The sequence below is a fragment of the Chenopodium album genome, chromosome 26, assembly GCF_948465745.1.
Source record: "Chenopodium album chromosome 26, dcCheAlbu1.1, whole genome shotgun sequence".
Lineage (NCBI taxonomy): Eukaryota > Viridiplantae > Streptophyta > Magnoliopsida > Caryophyllales > Amaranthaceae > Chenopodium > Chenopodium album.
The window spans coordinates 34,480,193-34,494,519 of record NC_137859.1 but is presented as its reverse complement, the minus strand read 5'-3'; the positions used below and the strand labels follow the sequence as shown (position 1 = coordinate 34,494,519).

Sequence of the window (14,327 nt, the reverse complement as noted above, 5' to 3'; positions counted from 1 at the left end):
ATTGGGGCTCCCTCAAAATTTTACTCCATTTAGCTTTTTTATAAACAAAATTAAATTAGTGTCTCCAAATTAAATTCCAACCATCTTTAACTCTCTCTGTTTCACCATATGAACAAAAATGGGTCCTCACAATTCAATTTACAATAATTGGGTGTTTACCATATTAATCCTGTATATATGTTCTCAATCTAAATGGGTCAAAATCATCAGGGTTTCTGGGGCAGACTCAGAATTCAACCCGAGTTCACTCGCTCAAGAATTACTGGAAACGGCCAGAAATCCCGAGTTCTTCAATTGGTTGAAGAAAGTGAGGAGAAGAATCCATGAATACCCAGAACTTGCATTTGAAGAGTACAACACGAGTCAACTCATTAGATCAGAGCTTGACTCGCTGGGAATTGAGTACACGTGGCCAGTTGCTAAGACTGGTGTTGTCGGGTCAATCGGGTCCGGGTCTCAACCTTGGTTTGCTCTCAGGGCTGACATGGATGCCCTCGCTATTCAGGTCCCTTTTCTGGTTTTGGCATATTTCTCAAAAAAAATTAATTCTTGTTTAATTAATTTAGAAAGTTAAATAAAAATAAAATCATATTGTCTTGTTTATTAAAGCTTGCAATTTCTTTGTTTTTGTGTATTATTATGTTGTCTTGAATTAATTCTCACACTCTTGGGCAAAAAATTTAAAGTGTGTAAAAAAAAAGGTTAGTGGATGATGGAGTTTATAATACAAGTAATACATAAAGACAATGTGATGTTTGTTTTCTTTCAATATATCTTTAAAGCATAAAAATATTGAATTAGCCTGTCTTTTGAACTTTGTTTCTAAACTAGTTTATCACTGTTGAGCTGTCATTGCTTAAATTCCTGGAATATTGCTGCCAAAATGGATAGTTTTTTGGTTGAACTGGATATACTATGTTTGTTTAAAGGCAGTGACTGGTGGTATAATGTGTCACTCAGGACAATTAGTTAGCCTTTGAAGCAAATTTGCCTAGTTAAAGATCGAATTTAACGGTATTATATTGGTTTTATGAAGGGTTGATTTAGTAAAAGAGTGGCACAGTGTTGTAGTCCTTGCCGATATAGTAAGTGGTTCCCAAAGGCGAAGGGTTGGTTTAGGAAGAGAGTGGTGCAGTGTTGTAGTCCTCGCGGAGATAGTAAGTGATTTCCGAAGGTGATGGGTTGGTTTATGAAGAGAGTGGTGCAGTATTGTAGTCCTTGTAGATATAGTAAGTGGTTCACGAAGGTGAAGGGTTGGCTTAGGAGGAGAGTGGTGCAGTGTTGTAGTCCTTGCAGATATAGTAAGTGGTTCCCAAAGATGAAGGGTTGGCTTAGGAGGAGAGTGGTGCAGTGTTGTAGTCCTTGCAGATATAGTAAGTGGTTCCCAAAGATGAAGGGTTGGCTTAGGAGGAGAGTGGTGCAGTGTTGTAGGCTTGTAGCTGCTTGTATAGTTTTATGGATCTACTGCAACAATGCTGTGTGGAATTCCTGACTGTTAGTCCATATAAATTGGTACAGCAGCTTAGAGGAGACGTTTGAAATGGAGTTTTGATTTGGTTATCAAATAGGAAAATTTGCGAGAAAGGTCATTTTAAGTGGTCAACCTTGTGAGAAAGGCCCTTTTATAAAAAAGGTGGCACAAAAGGTCCTTATATCATGTTTGGGTTGTGAAGAGGGTCCTTTGACCATTTTCCGGCGTTGACTTTTCTATTTTCCACCCAAAAAAAGCCACGTGTAAAGCACGTGACTTATTGAGCTCCCTTTTGTTCCCTATTTTCTCTCATTGTGGGGAGGATTAGCCTTGAATTACTTTGAATAGCCTTCAATTTTTATTTACGGGATTACAATTGAAGTTTTGGTGTTAATTGTTTTCAGAAATTAGGGTTTAATAGTGAAAAAAAGGGGAAAACAAGGGAAAAGAGGAGGGAGAAAAAAGAGAACTTAGATGTGACTTTTTTTGGCCGGAAAATAAAAAAGTCAACGCCGGAAAATGGTCAAAGGACCCTCCTCACAACCCAAACATGATATAAGGACCTTTTGTGCCACCTTTTTTATAAAAGGGCCTTTCTCACAAGGTCGACCACTTAAAAGGACCTTCCTCGCAAATTTTCCTATCAAATATATATTGTTGTAGACAAGCTATGTTTAAGGGAGTAAAACTACTGGTCTCTTGCTGTCTTCCCTATGCTTTGGAGAGGCCCTCCGTAGAAAATGTCTCTACTTGAAATCCCATATGTTATTCAGTTCTTTTCTTACTTATTATAATAATAAAGGGCATTTTAGAGGTGGTTTAAATTAATCGATTTTTATGGATTTTGTCCAATGACCTTTTGCGCATAAGGGTTGTAATATGGAATCAGATGTTCTGATATCTTTGCCTTTTCATGTATTAGGAATTGGTAGAATGGGAAAACAAGAGCAAGATCAATGGTAAAATGCATGCTTGTGGGCATGATGTGCATGTCACGATGCTTTTGGGAGCTGCGAAGTTGCTGCAACAGAAGAGGAAAGCCTTAAAGGTCTTTTTATCTCAAGCATGAAAATATATATAGTTTATATCCTTATAATTTCTTGTGATCAATTGTTGATGCTGACCAAAAAAATTAGAAATAAAATGTTGATGTTTAAACTGTATTAATTTGTAGGGAACTATTAAGCTAATTTTCCAACCAGCAGAAGAAGGTCGTACTGGTGCATACTCTATGATAAAAGAGGGTGCTATTGACAATGTGCAAGCAATATTTGGACTACATGTTTCGCCTTACGCTCCTATAGGAACAATTGGATCTAGACCTGGCCCTGTGCTTGCTGGTTCAGGCAGATTTGTTGCAATAATTCAGGGAAAAGGTGAAATGAGAGATCCAATTTTCGCAGCATCCACCACAATATTGTCGCTGCAACAACTTATTTCTCGGGAGACAGACCCTCTTGATGGCAGAGTAGGTTCCGCGTTCCTAGTGTGCTTTACACATATTATTGACACATACTCATGATCTATTTGTTATTGAAGAGCTGAGCCAATTAGAGCATCTAATTTTAGTGTTACAATTGTGCTCAATTCTGTCCTATTTGTCTACTTTTCGAACACTGATAATAATCAGAATCAGTGCCCATTAATCATGTGTGACCTTTAAACTGACATAGGTGGTAACAGTGACCATGGTTGAAGGCAGTGAACAGGGAGATATCCCTGAGACTGTAAAGTTTGGGGGAACTTTTAGGAGTACAACTGCAGAGGGGTTGTCCAGTCTTCAAAGAAGGATTAAAGAGGTAAGTCAAGCTATACTTGAACACAAATCTTTCCACAACTTTCAGAAAATTATTGATGTTTCTTGCCTACATAGTTCATCTTATCCTCTAAGGGTTTTTTTTTTTTTTTTTTTTTTTAAAAAAAAATGTTTCTGATTACTGCAAATGCGGTTTCTGATTTAAAATTAGATTGCCTTATTAAAGCCCTTTTATTCACTTATTACTATGCAAATTTCAATGGCCTTAGTGTTTAACACGTATTCAAGATATGCACCATACATTATGAAAAGGTTCATCTTAGGATAATTGTTACAGTACTTCAGAATTTTTTCCTTGTTTCACTAGGATCAATTTACTAATTGTCGTATTTAGCAATAATGTGTACAAAAATTCACATAGAGAAATGGAATTTTGTTCAACAGATGGGCCTATGTATGTTTCTTCTGCACATGATACTGATTATTGATATTTGAATCTCATCAAGTGATGAACGTCTATGACTTCAAGATTGGCTAAAGTAGTTGAGGTTAAGACTTTCCTGTAGTTCTTACTTTTAAGTTGAACTGTTTGCACGAGGGTTTTTTTTTTTTGGTAACATTTTCTCACTTATGGTCCTTATTCTTGCATCCTCCATGGTGCTATTACTAAGTTGATGTATAGACTCCGTCAGATATACGATTTGCTTGACTGGCATGATAAGATGACAATATGCTAAATTGCTAATGAACATTTCTCTATTTACAGGTCATAGTGCTGCAAGCAGCTGTGCATCGGTGCACTGCTACTGTTGATTTTATGGAAGAAACAGCAAGGCATTATCCTCCAACCATCAATGACAAAATGATGTATGACCATGTGAAGGGCATAGGAACAATGTTGCTCGGGGAATCAAATGTGCTTATTTCCCCATTTCTCATGGCAGCAGAGGATTTTGGCTTCTATACACAGAAAATTCCAGCTGCATTTTTCAACATTGGGATAGTGAACAAAACATTGAATTCAGACAAGCCACTACACTCACCACGCTTTTTCGTAGATGAGGATGTTCTCCCGATTGGAGCTGCACTTCATGCTGCTGTCGCAATGTCCTACTTGAATGACAATGCAGCAATGCAGAGTCAATAAGGAGCTTCGTGAAGATGGCTTTTATTTGCTATAAGACGTTCAGTGGACAGGATATGTTCTGATAACTCCATGACATGAAAATTGGTGGCTAATTGAATTCAGGTAACTTGGCTCGGTTTGTTTAGTATCCTATCCATTTGTATCGTATGTTCTTACTACCCCCGTCCAAATTTTGCTGTCACAATACTAGCTCAAACCACTTTATCAACAGGACAACTAATTCCAGACTGAGGGATGGCCTATCATTGCATGTTAGTGATAGGTTTAGTAGTTCAATTGATCATTTGATAAATGTGTCACCCACTATTTCTCCTCTTTTCCTCTCTTGAATCTTGATACTATACTAATTGTTGGCCTGTTTACAGTCTTCAGTTGCCTCGCTCCCTTGACCTTCCACTTGCTATTATAGTTTGGTTAACATTGTCAAAGGAGCCTGATATAGGTGAGATTCATCACAAGTGGACAATCAAAGAAATCAAGATTCAGGCAAATTTGTTTGAGTGTTAATATTTGTAGGCATAATTTGCGTTTCTTTTTGAATAAATATTATGAGCACTTTTTTTAAGCCTATGTCAAACAGAGACCTATATATACTCAAAAATACAAGATAAATGCTCGGGTCATACAAATGGGCGAATTGAATGTTATTTGGTATGGTCACGACGTTACTTGTGTGCTGTGCATATCTAATTATAAAGTTATGTATGTCTACTTGTATTGTATCTAATTATAAGTATTTTATTGATTGAGTACCTTAAATTTTATACACTTGTTGTTTAAGGTTTTTGACATGCGTATTAGAACATATCGAATATTTTATTTTAATGCTAAAATGATTTGCATGGCTATAAATATAATTTGACTCCTCTTTGCATACAAGAAATCATACAAGAAATTAAGTAGACTAATTAATGACTAGAAAATCAGTATAACGTCAGGATTAAAGACTGAAATTAGACTTAAGGCGGCTCTATTAGCGTAATTTTTCTTGTCAACATTTAGCTCCATAAAATCCGATAATAATAAATGGCTATCAAAACACCTAAATACTTGAATTGTGGAAAATGCATAAATTTCAAACCACTCGGTTTGTAAATGAGGGCCTTTGAAACTTTATTGACAGCCCTTCTTTCTTGTTGCTAAAAATTGTAGTTGGATTAATTTGCCTCCTAAATTTTGGTGTATAATCATATCACTCTTTCCGATTTTGATTTGTATCGTAGCTGCATCAATACCTTAGTGCAACAAAATGCAGCCTCCAGACTCGCCACCACAAGAGCCAATGACGCCGAGACCCATACAAACGTCACAAGCATCACCACCATCATCTCCCTGGAAAATCTCACTTAATGCAAGTAACACAATGCAGCCTCCAGGCTCACCACCAGAAGTACCAATGACGCCGAGACCCATACAAATGTCACGAGCATCACCACCATCGTCTCCCTCGGAAATTTCGTTTAATGCAAGTAACACAATGCAGCCTCCAGGCTCACCTCCAGAAATACCAATGACGCCGAGACCCATACAAACGTCACAAGTATCACCACCATTGTCTCCCTCGAAAATTTCACACGGAACATCACCATCATTGTCTCCCTCCCGAATTTTACATGCACATTTGTCATTTTCAACAAACATTCCACAAGGATCATCGCGATTAAGTACACAAACACCACAAGAATCTCCTCACTCAAGTACACAAACACCACAAGAATCTCCACGTTCGGGTAAACAAATGCGGCAGAGATCCTCATCATCAGCACAATCAACTCCATCTCCAGGGAATGTTCCTTTGAGCTACCCACCACCCCCAAACCAAACTCCCACAAACGCTACGACAACAGCTGAATGGTCTACCGGACTTTGTGCATGCCACTCGGATATCACAAATTGTAAGTTCTACTCGTGACAACGATTAATAAAGTGCTTGATATCCTTTGTTCCGAAATGAATGTCTCAAAAGAACCAAGTTTTTCGTCCAAATAACCACAATCAAACTCAATAAAGATTAGCAATTTGTCACCATATACACCTGAAAAGATTTAAGTTCAACATGAATCATAATGTGCCCTTGTATCAAATTCTTGAATTTTATACAGAAATTGGAGTTGATTGTATATATTTTGGCAGGTTGTATCACATTCTTTTGCCCATGCATCACATTTGGGCAGATTACAGACATTGTTGATAAAGGGACATCATGTAAGATATCTTCCAGAAAAAAGAAGAATAGTCCTATTTTTAATCATGTAAATTATGAACTTCAAGAAAATTCTTAATTTTCCTTTTTTTTTTTCCTGGATGCATACAGCTTGTGCTGTCAATGGAACAGTATACGCAGTGCTGGCTATAGTTTTGGGATGTGCATGCTTCTACTCCGCTATCTATCGTCGAAGGATGAGGCTTCAGTTCAATTTGAAGGGTAGCAATTTAGATGATTGTTGTATTCATTCGTTCTGTGAGATATGTGCTCTTTCCCAGGAATACCGTGAGCTTCAGTTGCGAGGCTTCGACTTGGGTTTAGGTAATAACCATCAACATCACCCTTAAATATGCAATCTTCTTTATATGGAGTTTATTTATGGATCCTTAGGCCCTTTGCTGTATGTATCTAGGATGGCAAGCCAATATTGACAGACAAAATCAAGCAGCAATTACAACTCCACCTCCACACGAAAGCATGAGGAGATAATAGAGTACAATGTGCTAAACAGAAATCAACTTCACCAACACCAGCCAAACTGTCACGATGCAAACGAGAACCAAAACTCCAGAACCTTTACATAAAAGCTACCGTGTCTACAGAAATCAATACCCAAGATAATTACGATAGCCGATAAGTTGATCAGACAGAAACAGGGAGATGGAGCATTCTTTGAATCAATATAAGTAGACGATGGATAGAGTGGCAAAGGGCGGTGGTTCAACCATGCCAATAGTGGTGCTCGATAGAGTCAAGATGGAGCAAATGCAGCTGCAAAGCCTGCAATACAGCAGGCGGTATTTTTGTATCAAGTATCTGTTTAATTTACCAAATTATAGAGGAAGAAGAGGAATTGTGGCTCCCTATAGGCCACATTAAGAATCCGATTAGACAATTATGGCTTACTAGATTCAGCTTTCACCATCACATTTCCTTAAATTATTTATCAAAAATTTACATCTCACTTTTTGGCCCTTTTCAAATTTAGAAAAAAACAAATGTGAAAAGCTTATTGTATATAATTGGGGCAAATCCCTACTTTTACATATCAATATAGTGATTTTACCTATATTTAAAGAACATAGAATCAGGGAATAACATGTTACAGTCATCTTACATGACTTCATCAATTAAAATTTGCATTAGGCAGGTAAACAAGCTTTAGACCAAAAAAAACTAGGAGCAGATGCTAAACTACAATGCATCAGGAGGAAATATGCTTTGACGAATCTGTCAAATACCCCCGGTTAGCTTCACTTGCTGATGCATTGCCAAACAGAGAACTCCACTCTAAATCAATTGCTTCTCAGCTATCCAGTAAGTTATTTGGGAAGAAAATAGATACCAGAAGAGAAATCATATAATTCCAAGTTATCAAAGATCTCAACCAAGAAATACAAGTACGAGGAATGGTGACTGCCTGAATGTCGAAATCAAAAGAGAACTTCTTAATAAACTCATGGCAGTGCTTGGCAGAATGCTGATAAAAGTTTATTTAACTGTCACCAACAGCCAATACAGATCTAATACATGAAAGAAAACAGATCTAAGACATGAAATATGTTGTTAAAATCAGCTCACAAGGAAAGGGAAGCTATTTATTACACTAGCAATTTTCCCTGTTTCGGGAGCTAGATGTACCAAAAGCAGTAAAAGGAGCATCAACATTAGGTAAGGGTGTCTATAACATTAAATTCACAACCTCCTGGTGCTCCAAAAGATGGGATAGTTGATGGACAGCAGAGAAAAAAAAAAAAAAAAGAAAAGTTACCAAGAAACAGAAAAAAGGCAAACCTCAGAACCGGGAAGTGGATGAATAAACATTCAGAACCTAAATAAAAACCCAAAAACAGCTTAACAAGTTGCTTCTTGGTAAACAGCATGTAAAACAAAACAAAACAAAACAAAACAAAAAACCTGTAATAGCCTTTGGCTTTTATTCGTGGGTGGGTGGGTGGCTGGCTGGCTGTGTGGGTGCGTAACAAGTCCTGACCACTGCAATTTTTGTTTGCCAAAGATTAAATACAATACCTAACTGAGTTACAAGAAGTTAGCAGGATCCCATATCTCTATAATAAGCTTGCATAAGCACACCACCCCAGACAAGGAAAACTTTGGCTTTCAATCACTCTATTTTCAAGGCAAATGCTCCTAAATTTGGCTATCCTAAAACTTTAGGAAGCCTTCAATATATATACATGCAAATAACAATGAAATAACTGATTGCCAAGGAAAAAATAAAATTAAAAACTGATTGGCTCCTGTGTAATGTTAGCAAGTCAGTGTATGTATTCCCTGGTTAAAGTGTGCAGTTCAGATAAGAGCTTCCATAAATAGAAGCCCAGATTAGCTGCGTATTCCTAGGTTAAGAGTTTGAAGATTCCATAGGTAACATATCCATGAAAAGGTATGTCTTTTAAGGTTTACACTCCTAATATGTATCCAATAACTGAAAATAAGAAGTATCATTCATCAGGAAGATGTATAAGATCCAAGTAGTACATTCTAGTAAGTAGTAACTAGTAAGTGATCTGCTCAGCAAGCCCTATATCTCACTTCATAGATTGGCTTCTTTACAAGGTCAGTTAGAAACTTAAGATGAACTCTTGAAATGGCAGATTCAAGTCCATCCTACCTGTGATTTGTATGGGTAAGAATCTGAAACTTTGCCACGTCTGTGTTTTCCTAACACTAAAAAGAAGATTTTTAACAGAAAGTTACCAGGACTTTTCAAGTGTTGAGAAGCTATTCAGCAGAAAGAAATGGGTGTGCGGAATGCAGCCAGCATTTGAAAGGAAAAGGGCATCAAAGCTGAAACACAAGGCTTATGCATTGCTGTTGGCAGAATTAGATAAATTTGTCATTGTATAGATCATATGAAAGATGTCATACTTGAACAATCCTATGCACGCCTCCACTGATCAGATGAAAGATGAGTTGTGGTAATAGAAACAACTGAAACAGGTAGACCTTATTCCATATCAAATAAATAAAATGCATGAACTTAGGAAGAGCTATGAGCTTATGCTTTTGGTAGGATGAGATGAGATGACATAAATCAAATAAAAGCAATGGATGAAATTTGTCCCAGATCTAATTTGGATAGCTGTGCTTAAGGACATAATGACTTAGATAGGACGTTTCCCTTTGTTAGGAACTTCTATAGCAGAAAGGGTACTCATTATAAAAAGCATTTCGGAAACAATTATTGATGAAGCATGGCCAAATGGTATGGCAGGTTCACAATCTTCAACAAAAGTTTCATTTTGCAGGGAACAACCCAAGAAGAGTTTTTCCATAGAGATTGAGCCATTATCCCATCAAGTATCATCACTCGCCAAAAGTTGAGTGGTATTAATGAAACTTACATGAAAAGGATAGATACCAAAGAATATCACAACAAAACCCATAAAAGGATGAAATAGAGGTAAGACAAAAAAAAGTAGTTTACCCAATCAATAATGCAGATTGACACCATTTAAGCCTCGCCTTAACACCATTATACCAATACTACTGCCTCTGCTTTTTAAATGTGTAAGCTTCAGTAAAATAAAAAATCCATTATGCTCTCAAAATTAAATGTAATATTAATGCACCGAAAAGAAAAATATTGTGCTCCATGCCAAGAACCCCAAGTATATAATATTTCAGCACGAAGGAAAACTCAGTAAAACTAAAAATCAACTATCCTCTCAAAATCAATTGCAATAAATGCACTGAAAAGAAGGGATATTGCATTCCATGCCAAGAACCCCAATTAAAAAAATAGTTCAGCAACAAGGGAAAGATCAGTAACATCAACGAGAAGGAAAACTTGTGTTCCATGCAAAGAACCCCAAGTAGAAAATGATTTAGTTGATAGATGACAAAAGCAAAACAACCTCATACCGATTGAACATTATCAAACACTGAAAGACAAAACCCACCCTGCAAAGAATATTTAATATGACAAAGAATTATTGCTTTAATGCAAAGCCTACAAAATTACAATAACGATTCACATGTTCAAGGACTTGTATCAATAGTTAAATCACAACATCCATTATCATTGTACAAAGCCACTATTTCAATATTCAATAGCAGAACAAGTAAAATGAAAAAACAAAAAATGACCATAATTCATAGATAAAATCCTTCCAAATCAATCGGTTACCACACCACATTATGTTGCATTATTAGTTCATTATATACATAAAATTACCTCAGAAAAACTAGCTCATGCAAATAATGCAGTAACAAATGCACATGTAACTGCTGATTTAAAGTTATCTTGGCAACTAGAATAAAAAACTAATTATATTGCAAGAGAGCCTACCTTACACATCCTTCAGAATCCTCTTGCTTCACTTACTGTTATATCACCAACATGATAGCCTCTAACTAGTCAAGTGCTTACACGTATCTGATTACCTTAGAGCTAAATAAATTTGCAAACAAAGAAGGAAATGTATACCAAACAGGAATAAGGTAACCCAAGGATAACACCTCACACCAAAAGCAATCAGTATAAACAATTGAACATCAGTGCATCTGCATGCATCGAGAGATAAAGCTAAATTCACATTACAACATTATAGGTATCATTTTGTCAAAATGAATAAATAAAAATAATAGATGAAATATAGGTATATAAAACCTAAAGAACATTCTGAAAAAAAGAATTATGGCCTTCAAGTTTCCGCAATAATAGTTCCTTCCATTGCTCACTACCACCTATGTTACTTGGACTCTTCATTTCACCCCAAGTTCCTAATTTATTATTTCTCTTTACAAATATAATTAATCAGGATAGCAAGAACAGGATGCAGCATTGAGAATTTCCTTGTCTTAATGTTCTAACATGATATGGAACTTGGAATCTTATTTTGAATCAAATGCATGGACATTTTTCTTAAAATAGAAAATCATGAGACTTAGACGAGTACCTTATCTTAATTACTAACATGGTATGGACACATGAAATCTTATTTTGGATCAAATGCATCTTAAATTAAAAAATTCTGAGACTAAGACGAATACCTATCTGTGCCTGACGAGGATCTAATTCATCTAAGGGGTCGTTTGGTTCATTAAACTAGAATAGATTTGTATGGAATCTCATACTAGGGAGGTATAGATTCTAACTCCCATACTAGTTTAAAGTTGTTTGGTTTATATGTTGGAATGGTTTCTACAAATCATTAAAGGAATGGAATGTGAATCTCGGGGGAAATATGTGGGTATGGGATTCTAGGGGGATGGGGTGAGTTAGAATCCTCTTAGTATGAGGTTCCATACCTAAAAAGCCTAACCAAACAATAAAATGGATGGAATGGATTTTAACTCCATTCTAATCCATTCCAAAAGGTCCAACGAAACGACTCCTAAGTATATAGGCTTATAGCTAGACCCAAACCTCATTCTAAGATGTTCATTCATGTTGACATAGGAAAGCTTTTAACAAAATTTATTGCTGGTATAAATCAATCTATTAAATACTTATGCATGCCATAACAATAATACAAAAAAAAAAGGATAACAATTGCAACATCACAAAACATAAGAAGATAAATAAGCAAGTATAAATAATTGGAAACGTTACTGCATTGATTTAACATAAAATTTAACAAAGAACAAATTGATTTTAGCATTTTACTCATTCCTCAATCTAATTTTGTAAAACAATAACCCACAAATTTAAAAATCACAGGAGAATAACATGATCATACTTCAAAGCCTGAAATTAATTCCTAGAATAACTACACTAAATTCTTCCAAATTTAACTTAAATCATAATCAATCAAGCAAAAGAGCAAATTAAACCAAAAATCATATCTTCCCTTCGCGCTCCCGATTCCATTGCTCAATCCTAGCTCTCCTCTCCTCACTACCTTCTCTTGCCCGTGGAGGGCTCCTACTCCTCCTCCTCCCACCTCTCCCTCCTCCATCCTCACTCCTCCTATCGCGACCCCGTGGCTCGAATTCCCTGTCCCTGTCCCTCTCCCTATCCCTTTCCTTCTCCCTCCTAACCGGCCTCGGGCTCCCACTCCTGCTCCTGCTCCGGCTCCTTCGACGCCTCGAATTATGAAACTTCCCAAACAACTTCCTCCTCAGCTCCCTCCCAATCATCTTAACATGCATAAAATTACAATAACCACCTCTATTACAGCTCTCCTCCTCAAATTGCCGGCAAGTCGCCTCACGAAAATCCGTCACCGGCGAAAAATCAGCAATAATCGGCCTCCCTGAGTAAAACCTCCCTTGAAGAGCTCCCAACGCAGCCGCCGCTTGATCCTCCTCACGAAATTGCACATAAACATTCCCAATCATATGATCAGCAAGATTATCACACACATTTAGGGTTTCAATTTCGCCGAATTTGCTCAATTCCTCAAATATATCCTCAAAAAAATCCTCAAAATGAGATTGCAGAGTTTCGGCAGAAATCGGCTGACCTTGAGCGTCGACGCCTGGAGTAATCATGTCGGGGCGATGGTACATGTTGGAGAGGAGGAGAGTAGGAGAGATAGTGGGGCGATTATGGAGTCGAGAGCAGCGATCTCCATGGCGGCATGCGCCGATCTTGAAGTAGAAAGGGCAGTTCACACGGTCTTTCTCTGTACCGAAAATGGATGCCAAGTGTTCCGCCATTGTTGTCGGAGGTTAATTCTTCGAGCTCTTGATTCTAGAGATTGATTTGTGTTTTTCTGCGGAAATTAGGGTTAGATGAAATTGAAGAGAAAAGAGGGGAAAGTAGAAACCCTAATTTCCGAAGGGGGAAGAAAGAGGAGGAGGGTGCGGAGGAAGAAGGTGGAATATTGAACAGGCGTTGGTGTGGCTTGTTTGAAGCTCGACTGCAATATGCAATCCGCCAATCCAATGTGCAAATGCTGTGAAATGTTTTTAATGGGCCTATGCCCCCAGTTGTTGAATTTCTAAGATGCTTTTTCAAAATTATAAGATATGTCTTCCATCTAATGCTTGGTCCCTGCAGGCGCCGGTACGAAATACCATACCGACTTTCCAAAACGACATCAAAGGCGGAAAGAACATATACTATTTTTTTTATTTGGTGAAGACAAGGGGCAAGCCCCAAGAAACATAGAGAAAGCTAGACTAAAAAAAAAAAAACGAAACCAAAAGAAAGCAACAAAAGAAAAACAAAACAGAAACTACACTACTTAACAAAGAAAAAGAAACTATTCCTTCCTCGACACCATTCTAGGAATGGCCATCCCACGCAAGTCCTCCAATAAAACGGTACGAAGATCCTTCGGGATCGCCTCAAAAATAACCAAATCTTGCTCCAAATGAACCCCATAGTTAGCTAGCCAATCCGCTACTCTATTAGCTTCCCTGTAGCAATGTCCGATAGTGACTTCCCAATCGTCTCTCTCGATTAAGGCTTTACACTTACGGATGATATGAATATAAGGAGAGTTGGAGGGAACCTCCAACAAAATGCACACCACCACCTCCGAGTCAATCTTCAAACATACCTTTCTGTGACCTTCATTCCAAGCCAAGGCAAGACCCCTTACTACCGCAAGTAATTCAGCTCTAGTAACTGTACAGCTACACACCTCGCAGCAAATAAAGCACACACCTTCCCCGTATGGTCTCGAATCACTCCTCCTGCACCAGCCATCCCCGGATTACCTTTCGATGCTCCGTCTGTATTAAGACAAACCCAATCAACAGGGGGCCTCATCCACATAACCAGAGTTTCCTCTCTTTTATGCTTCACACCCCCTAGCATACCTTTTCT

The 14,327-nt window shown here is 37.5% G+C and overlaps 2 protein-coding genes and 1 pseudogene across 4 annotated transcripts; 2 read left to right on the top strand and 1 right to left on the bottom strand.

Moving 5' to 3' along the window:
• Positions 1-92: 92 nt before the first annotated feature.
• On the top strand, positions 93-6,223 carry LOC145616358 (IAA-amino acid hydrolase ILR1-like 3). 3 transcript variants are annotated; one of them, XR_014107632.1, is made up of 6 exons: positions 93-505; positions 2,394-2,519; positions 2,646-2,939; positions 3,145-3,270; positions 3,994-4,476; positions 5,598-6,223. XR_014107632.1 is itself a non-coding variant. In XM_081671069.1 (5 exons), exons 1-5 carry the CDS (start codon positions 119-121, stop codon positions 4,372-4,374), a joined length of 1,314 nt encoding a protein of 437 aa, XP_081527195.1. In that variant the 5' UTR covers positions 93-118; the 3' UTR covers positions 4,375-5,050. The 3 variants fall into 3 exon arrangements, 1 of the variants encoding a protein (XP_081527195.1); XR_014107631.1 differs by lacking the exon at positions 5,598-6,223 and adding an exon at positions 4,740-5,050; XM_081671069.1 differs by lacking the exon at positions 5,598-6,223 and having other exon boundaries at positions 3,994-5,050.
• Positions 6,113-7,341, top strand: LOC145617099 (protein PLANT CADMIUM RESISTANCE 2-like). The gene is made up of 4 exons (XM_081671789.1): positions 6,113-6,269; positions 6,508-6,579; positions 6,689-6,901; positions 6,993-7,341. The coding sequence occupies exons 1-4, from the start codon at positions 6,113-6,115 to the stop codon at positions 7,067-7,069; spliced, it is 519 nt and encodes a 172-aa protein (XP_081527915.1). The 3' UTR covers positions 7,070-7,341.
• A 4,792-nt stretch (positions 7,342-12,133) lies between these two features.
• On the bottom strand, positions 12,134-13,465 carry LOC145617391 (splicing factor U2af small subunit B pseudogene; annotated as a pseudogene).
• Positions 13,466-14,327: the final 862 nt, after the last annotated feature.

Bases quoted from the DNA above. Each gene is read 5' to 3' on its own strand.
- LOC145616358 (XM_081671069.1), top strand. From the start codon at position 119: ATGGGTCCTCACAATTCAATTTACAATAATTGGGTGTTTACCATATTA. The intron at 2,940-3,144 runs GTAGGTTCCGCG...AAACTGACATAG, and splicing joins CAGACCCTCTTGATGGCAGA to GTGGTAACAGTGACCATGGT. The intron at 3,271-3,993 runs GTAAGTCAAGCT...CTCTATTTACAG, and splicing joins TTCAAAGAAGGATTAAAGAG to GTCATAGTGCTGCAAGCAGC.
- LOC145617099 (XM_081671789.1), top strand. From the start codon at position 6,113: ATGCGGCAGAGATCCTCATCATCAGCACAATCAACTCCATCTCCAGGG. The intron at 6,270-6,507 runs GTAAGTTCTACT...ATATTTTGGCAG, and splicing joins CCACTCGGATATCACAAATT to GTTGTATCACATTCTTTTGC. The intron at 6,580-6,688 runs GTAAGATATCTT...GGATGCATACAG, and splicing joins TGTTGATAAAGGGACATCAT to CTTGTGCTGTCAATGGAACA.